We start from the raw sequence: 20,334 nt of genomic DNA on the forward strand, positions 1-20,334 counted from the left end.
TTACTGTTTGGAACCAAACCATGTGGATTCAAAACCCAGTTGTGCCACCTCTGAGCTGGATGACCACAGGGAAGCAATTTACACTCTTGGTGGCTTGGTGTTCTCATGTTTTAAAGCAAAGGTAATGACAAGCCGATTTTATAGGGCTGCTATGAAAATTAGATGAATTAATTCGTAAAAAGTCATTAGAACAGTATCTGGCAGATGGTAAGATCTCAAGAAATAAACGTGTTCTAATTATTTCTGTGCTCCATTATCTTTACAGGGATACAGAGCCTCAGGGACTTTTAAGTTCTTAGTCATAGGAAAAATAGTTTAAGGATGAGTTTTATTTGGTTTAAAGAAAGAAGACTTGGTGTAGGCAACATGAGAGTTTAATGAACAAATTTTAAGGTTGATCATGGAAGAATCCTAGTTATTTTCTTTACCTTGAGAGTCAAGGTCAATGAGTAGAAATTGGAGACGACATATTCCAAATCACTTACAGGCAATATCTCTGCTGCAGAAGGGCCCTGGAAGATCTTGATTTCAACATTTCAAAATAGTCAGCAAAAAGCAGGGCAGAATCAGATCAAACTGTGGAATAAATATATTGTCTTTCCTTAAAGAGACAAAAGAGAAAAATCTATGCAGCTCCTCCAAGATCAGTAATAGTGAGAAATCTCATGTATGGGCAGGCCCATCTGTGTTCTGTGGATTCTTGCTAAATACCATGGCAGAAACTCCATGCCTGAGGAAGTAGAACCATCCCTTGGCGCCCAATGGCACGGAAGAGATGCAACTGAGACCTTTAGCCAATCTCAGTAACTGCTCAGAATAATAAACGAAAGACTCAGTAATGTGACTCTAGGCCCTGTGACCCCTTGTCCTGACTCCATGTAGTGGAACTTCCTTAGCCTCTAACTCCTAGGAGCACACTCTTCAAAGAAAAAAATGAGGTCTGAAATGTTTAGTTACCCAGGTTGGCTCCCCCGCCAAGAGATGAGAGTTCATCTCTTCCTCGGATAATTAGATCTAAAGTCACAATCCTGTTAAGGAACCACGTGATCTGTCAATGGACTTCTGGCCTTGTAGATCTCAGCAGGTAACTGACTCAGGATGTACCACGGTAGGGTGGATGTTTGTAAAATATGTACAGATTCCTGTGTTTATGGTGGTGGAGTTTGAAAAAAATGTGATGACTTAAGACCAGATGATTAGAAATATACCAAAACTCCTAAATATAAATATATATAAATATATATATATACATATTTATTCATTTATTTAGTGGTAGTTGGACACAAGACCTTTTATTTATTTATTTATTTATTTATGTATTTATTTATTTAATTTTTTTATTATTAGTTATTCAAAACATTACAAAGTTCTTGACATATCATATTTCATACATTTGATTCAAGCGGATTATGAACTCCCATTTTTACCCTATATACATATTGCAGATTCACCTCGGTTACACATCCACTTTTTTATTTTTATGTGGTGCTGAGGATCAAACCCAGCATGCTAGGCGAGCACTCTACCACTGAGCCACAAACCCCAGCCCCTTTCCTCTAATTCTTTCTATGTTTATTTAAACATTTTCCATCACTCTCTATATTTTTAGCCCCTACTAGTTTATGTCCCACGTCTTCTTTGGAAAATAATCTCCCCAGAGTCTGACTGCTTAGTAATGAGCTATAAAATTAGAAGCAGGCTCCTGGGGGAAGTTGCAATGACGAGGTCTCCCTTCCTCCTCCAACACTCACCTTACCATGTATTCTCCAGGGAAGGGAACAAGCAAAGACACAGAGCAGAGATATGGAGCTCTGAGGTCTCAGGACATCCCAGAGGCCCTCGATTAGTGACATTTAATGGATGGAGACACAGAGCTTCAGACCATGGAAGCTCTCCAAGGCCAGGAACATAAAATTTGCTTCAGAACTGACCTTCACTTTCACAGTGCACTGGTCTTTTGTAAACAAAAGGAGAAGACACAGTCCATGTTAGTCACATCCATTTGCTGTACCCTACTCAAGCCCAAATAATCCATTCCTCCCTAATCAGATATTGGACGATCTCACATTGTCTCATTTATGCATCTAATTAGTGTCTTTGGAGTATCTGCTGTGGTCACAACCTAGACAGGTGATGCAGACGCGGGCCTCAGTGAAACAGCCCTCCACTGCCCGTAAAACGTGAAGACTGCATCAACAGGGAGTTTCCATGGTGTATACAGCAGGTGCCCCGAGGAACTCAAGGTTCTGTGGGCTTCTTCACCCAGACCCGAGGCCAACAAGGTGGTGGTGGTGGTCGTGGGTTCTTGGAGTCATAGTGTTTCAGGTGAAATGTGAAAATGATGGCCAAGAGGAGGCAGAGGAAGGGTAGATTCTAGAATCAAGGAACAGCAGCCTTAAGGTAAGAGGAGAAGAGCAAGTGGTGAGGTTGCAGAATCTGCAAATCCTTTCCTGTGTGCAACCTCAGCGTTTCTGGGAGCAGAAGGACCAGAACATACAGGTTGTTTGTTGTTCTCAGGTTTGGACTTTAAAGCGTCACCTGTGATCCCCGGGGCCTTGCTGAGCAAGACGGGATTGAAGGTCAATCACGAGAACCGCTTTTACCCCCTGGTCTTGGGTCCAGAACATGCACGGGCAGGAAAACATTTCTTCTTCTTTTTTTAAAAATTTTTATTTATTTATATCTTAGTTGTAGTTGGACACAACACCTCCATTTCACTTTTTTTTTTTTTTTTTTTTTTTTTTTAATGTGGTGCTGAGGATCCCAACCCAGGGTTTTGCACATGCGAGGCGAGCGCTCTACCACTGAGCCACAACCCCAGCCCAAGAACATTTCTTCTTTATTTAAAATAAGACATTTGAGTTCTAATGGAGAGAAAAAAAATATTATATAGCCCAGATGACATTTTCACTTGATTTAAATGCCAAAATATAGATAATGCTATAAAGAGGATCATGTAACTCACTTGCTTAAGAAATAAAACCGTATAACCAACTAAATCCCTGGATGCCCCTTCCCCAGGCACCTCCCTCCTCAGAGGTAGTTATTAATCTGAACTTGATACATTATTCTCATGCACATTTTATATTTTTGTTATATAGAGATACCCCACCAGTGACACATAGTTTTGTAAACCTCTGCTCTTCGTAATAGGGAAATCATATTGCAATTCCCTCTGCAGTTTCCTGTTTAGGGGAGGGGAGTGGACCTTTTTTTTTAGAGAGAATTTTTTTTTCAATATTTATTTTAGTTTTCGGCGGACACAACATCTTTGTTGGTATGTGGTGCTGAGGATCGAACCCGGGCCGCATGCATGCCAGGCGAGCGCGCTACCGCTTGAGCCACATCCCCAGTCCTGGACCTTGTTTTTGAGGTTTGTCTATGTTGATGTGTGCAGCTCTTGCTTTTCATTTCCCCCTCTCTCTATTCCATTGTGTGATTACACATTATTCACCCACTGGATGGACATTTAGGTTGTTTCCATGTTTGTCTGTGTAACCGCTATTACCCTGAACATGTTACAGAGGGTTGATGACTTATGAAGTAGAAGAATCTCTAATGGAAAATTAGCCTTGCTTTCAGCTGCACGTATTTGAGAACTAGCAACACAAAGCTGGCTCTCAAAACATCCATTAGGAAGCCAGATCTCATATTGTGATGGTGTAGACAGAGGACGGTGGCCCATTGGTGACACAAGAGTTGGGACTCCTCATCAGTAGCCTCAATGGAAATAGTCCGCAAGGTCTTTTTGATCCTCCATCTCTTATCACTCAGCTGGCCAGAAAAATTGTAGGAGGAGGAATAAAAAGAAAGAGAAGTTCTTCTCCCTGAGGCCTGGGGCAGAGGCTGGGATAAGCTGCTGCTCTGGCTCTTCTGGCCCAAGAAGGGATTCCTCTGAATTGGAGGCATGGGGAAGGCAGAATCTCCAACAGAGGGAGAGGACAGAGAGAAGACAATTCCGAGCGGGTAGAAGAGGACCCTCCAAGAGGGAGCCAGGGTGAGATCCTGGAAGAGTCTCCAGGGGGAGAATCCACTGAAATTCCAGCTTTCTTCTCTTGGAGACCCCCAACTCCCACCCCCAGGTGCAGTGGACTAGTCTAGGGCTTCATGTAGAATTTAATTGCACTGCTCAGATTTCCTGGGTGACTCTGGTTTTCTGATAAACCCTGTTGGCATAATTCCTAGACCTTTGGCCAGCCAGGGCTGTTGGTGACCCTCTCACAAGAGAGATCAGTGAAATATCCAAGAAGTCCTGCCTGCACCTCCATGACATTTGTCTAATCTTTGCAATTATCATTTATCGCCCCCAAATATGGTAGTAGCCTCCGCCTCCTCTCACTAAAGTCTACTCTTAAAACAGCTGCTGGGGTGCTCCTGTTAAAATATGAGTCAAATCATCTCTCTCTTCTGCCTCCCATAGCTTCCTTTATCACTTAGAGTAAAATCCAAAGATCAAAGTCATGGCCAATGGGCTTCCAGGGTCTATCCTGGTCACTTTTCCGCCTCTTGTCCAGTTACCTTCCATCCTGCTCACTCTTCCCCCAGTTGTACTGGCTTCCTTTGTGGTCCTCAGTTATAGTGTCTATCCCAGGACCTTTGCACTTGCTGTTCCCTCAGATTTGTCCCCACACTGACATTAGGTTTATGCTTAGATGTCCCTTGCATATATATTTTTGAATCTGATCCCTCTTTCCTGCTCTACTTTTCTCTATTGGGCTGAACACCATCTGGGGACTGTATTTGACTTATTTTCCATAGCTCTTGTTTATTTCTTCCTTGGAGAATCTGAGCACCAGGAGGTCAGGACATGTTTTTTGTTTTTTTTTTCCCCCCTGCTTTGTTCACTCGCTCACACCAGCACGGAGAACAGCATTGGGCACAGGGCAGGGGCTCAGGGGAACGAATCATTGAAAGTTCCTACCGGTTCTCTGAGACCAGTGACCAGGGACATTCTTTGCAGATGTCTTTCATGTTGTAGAAGAATCTCTAATGGAAAATTAGCCTTGCAATCTCCCAAAGAGGTTGGGGTATCACTTGGTTGACAGCAAAGCATGGCGGTAGCACAAGTAGCCCTTCCCTTCCACCCTGGTCTCATCTCAAAGTGGGCTCCCTCTTCCCTTCTCTTTTTGGAAGTCTGCTCTCAGAGAAATGGTTGAGAAATACTGGAGGGCCAAAAAATGTTTTAAAGGTAAAATGACCTAAAATACCATGTGTCCCACCTGCCAGGGAAAGGTGTGTCTATTTCAAGGTGAGGAAGAAGAATACAGCAGGAATTGACTGTGCTTGTAAGAGTCAAACACAGTGGTGCTGGGCATGTTTTCACCCTTCTAATTCTCATTCATTAAGCTGCCAGGAAAAAAAGAAATGTTATCTTTAAACACAAGCAAAAATTCAGAGTGGCCAATGAGCATATCCCAGGGCAGTGAGCGGCAGAATGGGAATCTGAACTTCCGCTGGTTCTGAAGCCCAAGCTATTTTCAGGAGACCAATCTCCTTTCCTCATAGAATCAGATACTGATGGAGAGAAGGGGACTTCAGTGTGAAGCCAGTTTGGGACCCATTCCATGGCAGAGTCACTAATAATGTAGCAAAGATTTCAATTCAGAGAGGAATTTAAATGTTGTCACCACAAAGAAATGATAGCTAGTTGAAGCGATGGATAGGTGAACCTCCCCTGATCTTTCCACAAGGCACACAGAAAGCCAAACCTCACGTTGTATCCCATCAATATATGCAATTATTTATCAATGAAAAATAAAATACAAAATGGAACTTAAAGGATCCAGAATAAAAAGCCAAGGCATCGTCATTGCGAATCCTATGATTTTATTCACTTGCTTCCAAAGCCTCTTTAAAAAGTATCCTCCAAGATGGGAAAGAAAGGGGCTTCTGGTCTATCCTTTGTAAAATAGACAATTCATCTTTTTTTGAGAGAGAGAGAGAATTTTAATATTTATTTTTTAGTTCTCGGCAGACACAACACCATTGTTCGTATGTGGTGCTGAGGATCGAACCCGGTCCGCATGCATGCCAGGCGAGCGCGCTACCACTTGAGCCACATCCCCAGCCCTAGACAATTCATCTTAACCTGCCATCCACTTTCTATTCCAGAGTCCTAATCAATCAAGGTTTTACACTGCTTATGTGTATGAATAAGTTAACTTTTGAACAAATCATGAATTTGGTTTTTAAAAGTTTAACATTAGCAGGGCTCAGTGGCACACACCTGTAATCCCAGTGGCTGGGGAGGCTGAGGCGGGAGGATCGCTAGTTCAAAGCCAGTCTCAGCAAAAGTGAGGTGCTAAGCACCTCAGTGAGACCCTGTCTCTAAATAAAATACAAAATACTGGGGATGTGGCTCAGTGGTCGAGTGCCCTGAGTTCAATCTCAGGTAACCCCCACCTCCAAGAAATGTTTTTTTAACAGTAAACCTTTTTGCCCTTCCTTACCTGTCCCCTTGGAGTAAGATCAAGATATGGTGACTGTGGGTGGGTTGGTTTGGAGACCTACAAAGAACTCTTGTTTAATTTAGAAAATTCATTTACAAAATTATGATCTTAACTAGGCTCAGAAATTAATTTCTAAAGCCTCTCTTGGTAATCAGAATTATTTGTTTCTAAGGATCTTTACTGATAAGCGGGAACATACCCCAGGAAAGAAATTGCCTGGTAAACACAGGGTTAATTATTAACAGATTGATAGAAATGGAGAAGAAATAAAGACCCCAACTGAATGTTCAGTGTATGCTGAGCCAGAAACTCCTCTCATGTAAGACTTGGAATATTCACCTGATGTCACAATAAATATTTTGATGCTTTTCATCCAAGATTTTTTTTTGACCTGACATAATTGTTTTAAATGTTTTTAATTATCACATATTAATATATATCACAAGTATTTTTTCTGAGTGGTTATCATTATAATTATTTAATAAATAAAGTTAATTTTTATAATAAAAGTAATAAATGATATTTTTAGAAAAGTTCAACTATGATACAAAAAAAAAGAGAGAAAAATGAAAGAAACCAAATCACCCCTAAACCCATCATTTAGAGATTTGTACTTTTAACACATCTTAAAGGATGGGTGACCCTTCATTTTTTGAATGTCATTGTTACTTGCTTTTTAATGGTTGCATAATTTTCCATGGAGGGAGGGTACTACAATCCACTTAGTCATTCCCCTTGGTTTAGCTAGAATAAAAACTTTGGTGAAAAGTGTTGTGAATTGTTCCCCTTAGCGTGATCTGCAGCACTATGACTGAGTCATGGCATATGTGTTGTGGTTATTCCCAAAGTAAGAAACTTAAACTTCTCTTTGAAAGCGGCTGCTTCACGGGGTGGGTGTGGGTGGTGAGCACTCCTAACCTATGACTCCCCTCGCCTCCCAGAACTTCCTCCCTCTGCACACACCCCCTCCTACTGCCCCTGGCCTGCATCCTAAACTCCAGCACAAATAAGCCTGCCCCACATGTGTCCCTTTGTGGTTCTTGGTTCTTCTGTGTTCTCCGCCCTGCAGAAGGCAGGGGTTGGTTGCCTCTCGTTTGGAAGTTTCAACATAGGTCAGTAAATGGGAAACTTCCCCTTCTCTTTCTTCCTGAGCCAGGAAGGATGATCTTGCTCTTTGCTTTGTTTAGGAAATAATCTGTTTGCCAGAGATAGCTTCAGAGCTTGCATTATCTCCCTGGCCTTCCTAGGATCCGTCTGTCCACCACTCGGGCCTCCATCTAGTCTCACCTGGTCACCACGTGAGCCCACAAATGATGGCAGCATCTTGTGTCCTTGGGGTCATGGAAGAGAGTCTGAGGTCACTTAGTTAAAAATATCCAGGGCCCTTAACTTTTTGCATTTGACTGAATATTAATGATAATGATAAAAGCTGACATTTGAGGAGGGCTTGATCCCTGGCAGGAAAGGCAGTGTGGTGAGGAGACTAATGACTCAAGACCAGAAGAGATAATTGTCCCTCCCTTTTGCTGGCAGTAAAGCATCTTCAGCTCCAATTTTTTTTTTTTACATTTTCTTTAATGTCCTCAAAGGATTATGGGAAAGCTCACGGGAAAGAAGATCAAACCGTAAAGTGATCCTCAAGTGGGAAAAGGTTTCATTATTGTAGTTCTATGTGGCCTCTCCTACCCTCGACCATAAACAAGGCCAAAGATAGAGACCTCTTCAACTATCTGGTTGATGAACTTTTTTTTTTTTTTTTTTTGACATTTTAGAGTTATTTAGGTTGTTGAATTTTCAGTTCATTTAAATGTTGAGATCATCCTTGTTATTTGTTTGTTTTATTAAAACATAAACCACACTCCCTTGGTTTTTCTCTGTAATGAACTAGCGCTAGCGGTGTTCTCAGCAGATGATATGCTCAGTACTTAAAATCTGAGGGTGGACTTAAGTAACTAATTATTTGTGTGCCTATGTAAGAAAACAACCAAAAGAGCTAAAATGTCACCATCTAAAAACAGGGAAGTAGAGTAGCCACAGTAGATAATCCTTATTTTTGCATTTGTATGGCATTGGACACAGCAACTTTCACAGCTCCTTGTAGGGATGTGGGTGTGGCACGCTGAAGCTTCAGGAGAACTTCCTGTGGGGAGCTGACTAATGGCTGGGGTCCAGCAGGTTTTACCAGATTTCACCAGGCTCTGCTGCTGAGCAACATCCATCTCTCCTTCTGAGCTGATATAATGTATCCAGATGTTGCAAGAGAACTGTGACATCTCATTGTTAGAGATGGGCTCCAGGGCCCAAATCCCCTCTGTTTGGAAGGAAGTCAGAGCCAAGAAATAAATGAGACTTTCAAGTTATCCAGCAGTGCCATTGCCATCACCATTATCGTCACCACCATCATGATTTTAGGAATGCATTTGGACAAATGACACAGCCAGCCGTGTGCGTCTTGTTTATGTTCTGGTGATTTTGCACTTAGAACTCCATCAATGCCAAAGTAAATCTCAGGGATCTTGATTGTAAAATTAGGGAGTTCTTTGGAAAAACTGAGAAAGTCCTGACGTGAAGGTGGTGATGAGGAACAAGTTGCTCTTTTCTAAGAAGGCATTTCAAGTGCAATCCCTAGAAACTCATAAGAAACTTACTTTATTTTTTAGTTCCTTACATTTTTTGAGAACATTTTAAATATTTTTTGTATGTGTGAAGGTATTTAAGAGTAGCCAAGCATAAAAAATGACTTGAAAAAAATTACATACAACAGAGATAACATCAGTAGACAAATGGTTATTATTAATCAGTTAAAAAAAAACCACAAAACTTCATAATGGGAAAATGAACCAGTAATTTATGAAAGAAGAAATACAGATGATCATTAACCTCAGGAAAAAAATGTGTGGTCTCCTCTAAACAATTAAATTAAAAAATTGAGTAATGAGTTATGAGTTTTCTTCACTATCAGGTCAAGAGTATTGAAAGTTTGGGCAGATGAGAAGTAAGGCTCTAATAGAGAAGTGGAATGGATGAGTATGGCCTTTCCCAAGAGCAACGGGTCAATATATAAAAATATTTTAAAGGGAACACAACTTTGCAACTCAGCAACATGGCTCCTAGGCATGATGTTTGGAAATCAGGCAAGGAGGGAAAAGTGTATGTGTAATGTTACTCACTGATTCTAGTGGTGAAAGATAACAGAGCAACTTACTATTCATCCTCGAGTGCTTGTTGAAGAAGTTATGCAGCAGCTGGCCTGAGGGGTTTGAAGGCAAAGGTCAAAGTAGAAGCTGCTTCTCCATCTCTGCACCTCCCCTGACCCACCGTGCTTGACTTAAAGACACTGCAGGGAGACAGGAGGCTGAATTGGTGCCTCTTCTTGCCCTGGGGTTTCTGGAATCTTCCTTGTTCTGCCACATGGTGATTCAAAGCCATGGTGAAATCTGAGTGTGGTATGGATTAGGATGGACCTTTTCCTACTTCTTTACCCACAAATCTTTCTCATGTGCCTTGATAATTTTGGTCCTTTGAGGACATTGTACAAGGTGTCAAGAATTTCACCTCTTCTCACCCCCCAGGGCACAGCCACCATCACATCCCACATCACAGCAATGGCCTCCTGGCAGGAGGCCAGACCTATTGGTGGGTCTGTCATATCCCCAAAGCTTATTCTCCAAGTGGGAGTCAGATAGAATCTGTGGGCACTGGGAAAGCCTATTTTCCTATGCTCAAAACCTCGTAAGACCCCTATTTCTTTCTGAATAATCTGCATAACAGGCCTCTCCCTGGCACTATTCTGACTTCTTCTACTTTTCCTTCATCACTTCCTCGGCCTTGGTCATGCTGGTCTTGCTGTAGTCCCTTCAACAGGGCAGCACATGACCTTAGTCTCTCTACCTCTGTCAACTCCTTTGATGGAGTTGATAATGACCCAAAATCAGTCTTGCCTTCTCCCGAGACCCCATATGTCACCCTATCCAATATGCCAACGCACCCTCCTTCTTTCTCAGGACCGTCTCTCCCCTTCACCCTGCTCTGCTGTGCTTTTCTTCCTTATCCTTTATCTTTATAAAATAATAACTGAATTATCTTTTATGCTTGCTGTGTGTATGTCTTCAACTTGAATGTTTTGTTCACTGAGGGACCCCAGTTACCTAGAAAGATGATTGGCATCTGATGGGTGTTTTACACACACACACACACACACTCACGCACACATTTGTTGAATGCCTTAAAAGAAACGTGAGGGATTATATAAAGATATTAATGACAATTACTTAATTTTTACTGAGTATTTACTATGTGCTAAGTAGTGTGATGGTATGCATCCAGCTCATCCAGGGCTCCAAGGAACTGATGAAGTGGGTATCCTTAAGACCATTCATTTATAGATGGGAAAACTGAGGTTTAGAAAGATGAACGTAAGCTGCCTAAAATCTCATAACCAATATACTTTAAACTTAGATGTAAAGCCAAGAAGTCTGCGTGCTGAGAATTCTGTTTCAGCAAACCAACGTTGCTTCTGCACTATCTCTTAGTTGAGATTGTGTGAGATTTAACTTGGAAAAGGGTTTTTTTTTCCTATGTAAATAATTTTGGCCACCACTGTCCTTGATATTTGAACCAAACCAAAATCCTGTGGTAGCAAATCTAAGCCAGTAGTAGGTTTCCATGTGATCAAATACCGTGACATTTGAATAATTCCTCCCACCACTTGCCATTTGGGACTCGGTTTTGCAGAAGAAAAAGTAAACATCTGTTGATAATTTAAGGACTTTCTTCTACTGTTATTAAAAACAAAATCCTACCCCTCACCTCTACCCGTTGCTGTGCTGTGTCTGGGTGTGGCTTTGCATCTTTGGCCTCTGTCGGTCACGGTGATTGTCCCCTCACACTCGATTCTTTCTTCCAGGAGAATGACATAAACCTGACCCACATCGAGTCCAGACCTTCTCGACTAAACAAGGACGAGTATGAATTTTTCACCCACCTGGATAAACGCAGCATGCCTGCCCTGACCAGCATCATCAAGATCCTGAGGCATGACATTGGCGCCACTGTCCACCAGCTCTCCCGAGATAAGAAGAAAGACACTGGTAAGAATTAGAAGGGCCGGGTGCGGGTGGCACACACCTGTAATCCTAGAGGCTCCGGAGGCTGAGACAGGAGGATGGCAGGCGAGTTTAAAGCCAGCCTCAACAAGGCGAGGTGCTAAGCAACTCATTGAGACACTGTCCCTAAATAAAATACAAAATAGGGTTGGGGATGTGGCTCAGTGGTCAAGCGTTTCTGAGTTCAATTCCCAGTACCCTCGGCCACCCTTCCAAAAAGAATCAGAGAAATCCTGGGATACAGGAGTCTGTTTTTATAAAATGACACACACACAAATAATGCCTCCCCTGGAAACCGTTGTGGGGGATTAGACAAGAAGATGTAGGTAAGGGACCAGGACTAGTTTAGCATGTCAGGGACACATAGCAACTTAGTTTCCTCCCCTTCAAAATAGCTGTTTCTTAGATTGGTAGTTCTCTTTCCCTCTCTGCAATTTTTAGACATCTTTCATTCCTGATTTATCATCTCTCAATCTTCTACCTCTAGGTGGGATGGTTAGGGTGCCAGGTGCTTCCTATGTGAATGCAAATCCAGAATAAGACGCCTAGTGGTCTCCATTGCCACAGAGGACTGTCTCAAGAGCTGTGCATAACATGCCAGTCCTGGAGCTGGGCCTGCCTGGTTCCTGGGTCCTCAAGGTGTCATTGTCATTGTCTGTGTTTTTATCTGCCTCTGCTCCTGAACTGCCAGCTCCTCATGGGAAGGGGTTCCCTCTTACCTGTACATATATCCTCAGAGTTCAGCTCAGTGCTCGGTACACAGCAAATATTTGTGAGTGAATGATTAAATATAGGATTTATTAAGACTTGTGTGGTCCTGTTCTCTGCTTACCAAGGTGCTGCCCATTTCTTTCACCTGGAGAAGTGAAGCGTGATAGGGCATAGGTATTGTAAGTATGGGCTTGAGATTAGATGGACTTGGGTTCAAGTCCTACTTCCTCCCCATTATGACTTTGAGACTCTGACAAGTCCCTTGAACTACTCTGATCTCAATTTTTCATTAAGCTTATACAAACATTAAATGAGATAATATGTAAACCATGCTTGGAACAGTATCTGACATAGTAGGTTAAATGATGGTGTGAAGTAGTTATGATTATGATTAGCCTAAAAAGAATATAGTGAAACAGGAAGCTGTGTTTTAGGGTCCAAAGCATATTTTTAATAGACTTTAATTTTAGAACAGCATTAGGTTTACAGAAAAATTGTGCAGAAAGCACAGAGAATCCCAATGTCTTCATTATCCTTATCCCGAGTTCTCCTTATTAAGAATTTGCATTAGTGCAATACATGTTTTATAATTTGATGAGTCAACATTGATAAATTTTTGTGAACTAACATCCACGGTTTACATTTAGAATCGTGCTTTGCATCGTATAGTTCTATTGGTTTTAACAAATGCACGTCATGTATCCTCATCAAACTAAACAGAGTTGTTTCATTGCCATAAAAATGCGCCCCACCTAGTCCTCCCTCCTACATTACCCTCCCTTCAGCAACCTCTGATATTTTTAGTGACTCTGAAGTTCACCTTTTCTAGAATGTCGTAGAGTTGGAATTCTATGGTGTGTAGCCCCGTAGACTGGCTTCTTTGACTTAGCAACACACACGTGAGGTTCCTTCATGTTTTCTCCTGGCTGGAGAGCTCATGTTGTCTCTGAATAATATTCCACATGAACTTCACCAATCGCCTGGTTTAAGGACATCTTGGTTGCTTCCAATCTTTGGTGATTATGAATAAAGCTATGATAAATATTCACGAGCAGGCTTTGGTGTGGACATAAGTTTTCAACTCATTTGGGTAAATATTTAAGACTGTGGTGGCTGTGGTGAACTTGTTTATTAATCAAAAATTTTTTTCCACTGTAAAATCAAAAGCTTCTTTCAGAACAATAAAAACCTTTAGGTCAAGAGAATTTCAAGCACTGTAGCTGAATTGGTTAATAGATACTAAGTTATAGTTAGGTAAGAGGAATAAGTTCTGGTGTTCTACTGCACTGCAATGTACTGTCTTTTTCAAAAACAAAAGCTAGTAAAAAAAATTTTCTAATACTCCTACTACATCAAGGTGATCCATGTTTACAGAGATGGATCTATTTACCCTATTTTGAGCATTATACAATTTATATATGTTTTCTTGTAAATAGGTAGACTTTTTTTCTTTATGATGGAGATTGAACCCAGGACCTTGAACGTGCCAAGAATATGTATAATTCTTATGTGTCAATTAACAATGATTTAAAAATAGGATTTTAATAAGCAGATGCTTTAAAAATGAGCCACAAAAAGTGGCTTTTGTCAAACAGGCCACTGAGTTATTTCCTAAACGGTAGCTCCAAGGCCCTCCTAGGAGACCCCTTCTGCCCTCTCCTCCTGAAGTTGACACTAGGACAATGAGGCCCGCTCCTGGGCTCTGCCCTTGCCCACCATGGACAGCCATGCAGGGGCTCAGGTATCCAGGGGCTGGGCCCTTGGAATTTGTCCTCTGTTCAGCCCTTTCTGTCCCCCCCTCCTTTAGCCTCTCAAGCTGCCTCCCCAGTGACTGTCCTCTCCTGCTTTTCCGGCCACCTGCTCCCAACAGGAGCTGCAGGCCCTCAGGACAAAGGGCCTCCAGGATCCTGGGGCAAGCTCTGCCTCTGGTCGCAGCAGGTGGAGGCTGGGCCAGCTGGGGCTCTGGGGTCGGAAATCAAAGCAATTGACAAGCAGGCAGGCGGCCCCTCGAGGGGCCCGGAAGATGTATGTGGACCAGCTGGAGGGCCGCAGCCCGGGCTAGAGGCTCAGAAAGGAGGTTCTCAGCAGGGATATGACGGGACAGTTAGGAGCCAGGTTCCGGAGCCAGGGCGCACCGCACTTGGTGTGACTTTGAGCAAAGGACTGACCTCTGCAGCCTTCTGTTGTATCCAGTGGGGAAAACAAGAGTCTCTGCCCTGCAGGACGAAAGAAATCACACCTCGGAAGCACCGGGACAAACTTAAAGACTTAATCGATGGTCTCTTTTCTTATCATTATCATCCTTATAAATTATTATCATTGGGGACGTGAATGCAGGAGCCACAAACAGCCAGTCTGTACACAACGTCTCAGAGACCCTGAAAACTGCAACAGGACCTCGGAGGTCACGTGGCCCTGCAGACTCCCTCCTTAATGTTTCATTGTAAAGATGGAGGCCATGACTCGCCTCAAGGCACAGTGAGAATTCTGTGTGGTCACTGGCAGGGGTGCCCTGGAGCCCCGTGCTGTGCCTGACACTGCTCAGAGCTGTGGAGGGAGTGGGGCCAGCTGCATGTTCCATGGATCTCACCGTCTGGCAGGGACAAGACACCCGGGTCAATGCCGTGGAGAGAAGGATGCTATGAGAGAGACAGCTGTGTGTCTCCGAGGACCAGCAACGTGAAGGTGAAAAGGTATCACGTCGTCACCACTGAGTCTATCAGAGGCGGAAGGTAGTAGGGGTATGGTCCCTTAGCAGGGTTCCTCACCGCCTTGCTCCAAATGGCAGGGTGCTGATGTTTGAAGCTGGGAGGACATTTTACCTGGAGAAAAGAAAACTCCTAAGTCTTTAAAACAACAAGTGTTTCAGGACCCTTACTTCTTGGAATGGCGGGTCAGACATGCCCTGATGACGACCAGCTGACCTCATCTTATTCTAACCGCTTCTAGGGATGCAGCAGATGCAGAGATGGCACCTGCCAAGGGCCCCTTGGGTCTCTGTGGTAGCAGTTGTGGAGTTTGGGCCCAGATTTGTGTAGCGGAAACAACTGTCTCTTTACAGAGTTGTTCCTTCTGCGAGGCCTCCGTGGGCAATGATCAGAGGAAGAAAAGCCTTGGAGTAGCCCGGAACCTTTGATTCTTTCTCTGGACAAAATGCCCTTTTTAATGAGGGGCTCAGATCTCGGGCGGGTCTGACAGCAGGTTCAAGTGGGAGATCTGAACCCCTCAAATCAATTAAGCTAAACCACTTTCCACTCTAGTTTTCAAACCATTCAAAGAGCCATGTGGGTGACAGAAAATGAAAGTTTTTCAGTTTCTTAATTGCTAAAGTTCCCCACCCAAAACAGCTTAAGGGAAGGTTAATTATGGTGACATGTTAAAGAAACCCCCAACCTTCTCAAATGCCTCCTGGAGAAGCTGATGTAAGTTTAATAGGATTTTAATCCAGAGAGTCTTTTGAATAGTTGAGGTCTATTCTCCTCTACCCTCTCTCCTGAGGACCTCAAATCCTTCTCCAACCCAACATGAAAGAGCATTAATATCGGCCATCGATCAATCTCCTAATCCTTTTACCTTCCCTTTGAGTCTTCTGCATGACATTGCATTTACTGGGGGGATGGAAAATGCCTACGTGGAGACAGACTGCAGCTAGGGGAAGCAGACGGACAGCGCGTCTTGGAGGGACGGAGGTCGAGGAGATCACTTTGTGAGAAATTTATCTCCTGGGTGTTATTTTTCCAAGAGGAGATGGATTCTTGTTAGATTTGATTCAAGTTATAGTAATTATGAGGGTGTTGGTGTGGTAGTTAAGCAAGTCCAGGCTGCAAATACAACTGCATATTCTGTGTGGAGCTGAAAGGCTGTCTGTCTGTCTATCTATCATCTATCTGTCTGCCTGCCTAGGTAATATGCATGTATGTATCTACCTCCCTACTTACCTCCGTATGTATCTGTTTGTGATATATATATATATATATATATATATATATATATATATATATATATATGAATGTCTACATATTTTTCTATGTCTCTTTCTTGTCTATTATCTATCCATCCATCCATCCATCCATCCATATAAGCTGGGAGCTCTTGTGATTATTGCAAGAAGACAAAAGCAATTTCCCAGTGCTTTCTCCCTCCCTCTAATAGCCAACCCCCATCCCCTTGAATTTTCTCTCTTTTCCACCATTTCTGCCTTGAACAGCTGTGCTGAGTAAGGTTGATGCTTCAGATCAATTTAGGATAGGGGAAGGACAGGATCCCTTAAAGTACTCTGAAAAGCCCCCCTGGGATTGGGGGCACAATGGCACATTTGCATGTGCATGCACACTGTTTAGGAGAGAAGACTTTTCCAAGGAGTTGTGGTTCCCAAAGAGTTAGGAATCTCTAGAGGAAGGCTGCTTAGGGCTGGAGGCCAATTCGGATTCTGTTGGGATTTTCCATCCCGGCCACCTGTGCCCTTCCACTTGTTTGTGTGTTCTGTTTCCATCTTCTCACTGCCTTCTTCTCAGTTCTAAAATTTCTCCCATGCATTTCGCTTTGCCCCATGAATGCCTGTCATGGCTATGGTTAGACATAGGTGCTTGTAGCCCTATGTCTGCAGAAGTCCATGGGTTTGCATGTTTTTAAAAACACACAGAATTGACTACAGTTTTTCTGTTTTAAAGGTTGCTTGCTGGATGTGTTGGTGTAGCCCTACATCCTGACCACTGGAGAGTGACTTCTATTTCATAGGCCTGTTCCTGTTGAGAGCAAGCAGACCCCCAGCTCAGAGAATAAACCCATTTGGGGAAGGGGGTACCCAGTGAGGTCCTTGACATCCTTGGTATTTGCTTGCTCCTTGAAATCTGGGCAGCACTATTTATTGGCAAGAGAAAACCTGAGCAAATGCTATTTCTGAAGCCATCCAATTGGCCAGGTCACAGGGGATCAAGCTAAGGGAGATTACAAAATTATAACCAGATTCTAGGAAGAATTCCTTATTTGTATGCCAAGTCATCTTTAAAATTCTTTCCCCATAAGATTGTCTCATTTAAACTTTGCAATAACCAACTTAGGAAGGTACAGCAAGCAGATGATATACCCTTGTTGTCAATAATAGAAAATGAGACAGAGAGGTCAAGTTGAAAGGCAGTGTGGATTTTGCAGTCTTCATTGTTCTAGTTCAGTTCCTGGGCTGCTGTTGTTTGGCCAGGTTGCCTGTCTTCTCTAAACCTGGCTCTTCTCATCTGAAAATGAAAATACCGGGGTGCCAACGCATTTATGTGGATTATACAACATAATTTGCATAACGTATTTGGCACATAGGACCCATGTTGGCAGGAAACTTATCCTTGAGTCTTTTATCAGGATAGACAATGAATCTTTTGGTTAAGCAGGTCCAGAATCCTCAAATTCATGATCTGGGATAAAGAAAATCCACCATCTCTCACATACTGGGAACAACTGTGAAACTTAGAAGTCAGACTGAGAACACCTTTTCTCTGTGGGACAGGTGTGATCCCTCAATTGAAAAAGGAAGTAAGAGGATATGAAGTAGTTATAGTTGAATCACTCTGCATTCATGCTGGCTGGAGAGAGCATCACAGTGACTCAGAAAGAGCAGTACATTTAGAATGGAGAGTCAGACAGATGCCGAGGAAGGAGAAAGAAGGACCCAACGTTGGGGCCGAGGATTCTTTCCCTCTGTTTGGATGGCCCTTGTTGAAACGTGGATCAAGACTGTTACCCAAAGTTTTGTCTTAGTTATTGCACCTGGCTTTAGGATCCAAAAAAAAAAAAAAAGAAAAAGAATATATGTTTTTGCCAAGTTGTGCCTTTCCTTCTGGAATTGTAAGTGAACACAGTCATAGCGCCTGTTTACACTGTGACGCGGATATTGTTACGGAGAACACCCCAGTGGCTCTCACTGCTGAGCTCACAGTGCCTAGTGAATGTGTGACCAATGGAGAAACCCCTGTAGGACCTGCTGATGCTGTTTGTCTGTTGCAAAATAAACTTTGAATTTTTTTTTCCACTTACAAAAAAAAAAAAAAAAAGAATGGAGAGTCAGAGCCGGGTGCAGTGGTGCACATCTATAATCCCAGTAACTCTGGAGATTGGGGCAGGAGGCCAGCCTCAGCAACTCAGCAAAGCCCTAAGTAATCTAGAGAGACCCTGTCTCAAGATAAAAAATTAAAAAGGACTGGGAAGGTGGGTTAGTGGTTAAGTGCCACTGGGATCCATCCCCCGTATATAAAATTAATAATAATAATAATAATAATAATAATAATAAAATCGAGAGCCAGAATTTCAGGATTTGAATCTCTGCTTTGCACACAGACACTTCCTATTGCCGGTGATCATATCAGCCTTTTCTCCATCTGTGAGATGGAACGAAGACCCTCTTCACCACTTTCTGTAGGTCAAGAGGGGATCTGGTGAGATAGGCTGGCGGTCAGGACAGACCTAGTGGAACAGGCTGAGGTAAACAGGCCCATGGTCTCCATCAGGAGGGAGAGATCTCTGTGACCAGTAGCCACCAATAACCGTCCATTTGTCAACCCCGGCTCCCTGGATGTGGACACCTACCAGGCCAGTAACACATGGGGAGACGGTGGCCACCTCCCCTCACTGGGGCCAGTCTTACCTAGAAACTGGGGAGGCGACTTCATGTGTGGGATTAGTGGGGACCTGCAGAGTGTCACCCATTTCCAGGTGTTTCTTCCTGGGCTGGGTGTTCTTCCTCCTTTCATCCTCTCCTCGTTCCTCCCCTTTTAACCGTCTTCCTTTCTTTCCTATCACTCTGACCACAACCATTTCCAAAACAAAGAGCCTACTTAGTTTTCGTCATCCTCCTTGGCAGAGTTTGCAGCATGGAACAGCACCAACCCTTTCTTCAGCATTTTATAAATGACATGGCCTATCTTACTTAAAATCCTATTTATAGGGATTTTCTTTCTTCTCTTAATAGTCCTCAGAAACCAGAATCAACTTGGCCACCTTTTCCTCTTTTTTTCACATTTATCCCGAAGAATTCAGTTCATTGACGCATGTCACCCAGGGGCGTACCCGGGATAGGAGGCAGGAGAGAGAAGAGACGGAGCTGGTGCCTGCATCTATGTGTCCTGTCATCTGAGGGTCGCTGCTTCTTGCAGGATGTCCTGCAGCAGTGGAGAAGTGTGACATGCCTGGGGATCTCTTTAGGAGGTGCGCTGAGCCTAGTCTTTCTTAATTTGATGGAGGGGAGGGAGAAGGGCCAGGCTAGACCACTTGGAGTGAGACTGACCATCCGTGGAAGAGGCTTTCCATGTTTCAACTTGCATTGACACAATGCAGGTCCATCACAACTAAGTCCCGTCACCAAGTTTCAGTGCTACATGAGAATTGGTACTTTGGGACAGAGTGGCCAACCTGCTATTAGATGTCTTTATGAGATATATGACATCTATTGGGAAGGTAGTACTGCATAGGTAGGTGGCTGGAATAAACAGCCTGCAGGATGTTATTTATTCATAATTTCACTCATATCCTATTCCTTCACTTCATCTATTCATTCAACACATTTACATTCTTTCCTTTAGAGGCCAGATCCCTTTAATTCATCTGGCCCTTTGGTTTTCATTTTAACATGTGAACAGAAAGAACAGATGGTTGGCCCTGAACCTACCATTCCTGACCACGCCTCTGAGAGGTAGAGGGTAATAGCTTGCCCCAGCGTTCAACTTTCGTATACTTCAGACCTTCCGGAAGGGTATTGATCCTCTGAAAAGAAAGAAGAAGTTCTTTGAGAAGTGAAAGATGAAACCCCCCAACATCTTCTACTGCAAGGTGCAAGCTGCCACCCCTTCACCCCTTGTGGGAACCATCAGGATCAGCAGCACAGCGATTGCTTGTCTGAGTGGCCGGAGACCATTGCCTCGGAGGCGACATCCAGGAGCCTGGGTAGTGGGGGTGGAAACACCCTTCTATTTTGGGCTTCAGAGCTGGAGGATTTATGGCTCTCCCTGAGACAGGCTGGAGGCAAGCCGGGGTGCCTCCTTGGCTAAGCCCTGGGGCTAGGGAACATCTGGTGGAGGGAGGGGTTC

The 20,334-nt window shown here is 43.3% G+C and overlaps 1 protein-coding gene across 1 annotated transcript in view; it reads left to right on the forward strand.

Moving 5' to 3' along the window:
- Positions 1–20,334, forward strand: part of Pah (phenylalanine hydroxylase) — a 69,235-nt gene that overhangs the window by 12,920 nt on the left and 35,981 nt on the right. The window contains exon 3 of the mRNA XM_005322350.5: positions 11,356–11,539. Coding sequence (XP_005322407.2) covers positions 11,356–11,539 — 184 coding nt within the window. The remainder of the gene's footprint in view (positions 1–11,355; positions 11,540–20,334) is intronic.

The sequence above is a fragment of the Ictidomys tridecemlineatus genome, chromosome 6, assembly GCF_052094955.1.
Source record: "Ictidomys tridecemlineatus isolate mIctTri1 chromosome 6, mIctTri1.hap1, whole genome shotgun sequence".
In the NCBI taxonomy this organism is placed as follows: domain Eukaryota; kingdom Metazoa; phylum Chordata; class Mammalia; order Rodentia; family Sciuridae; genus Ictidomys; species Ictidomys tridecemlineatus.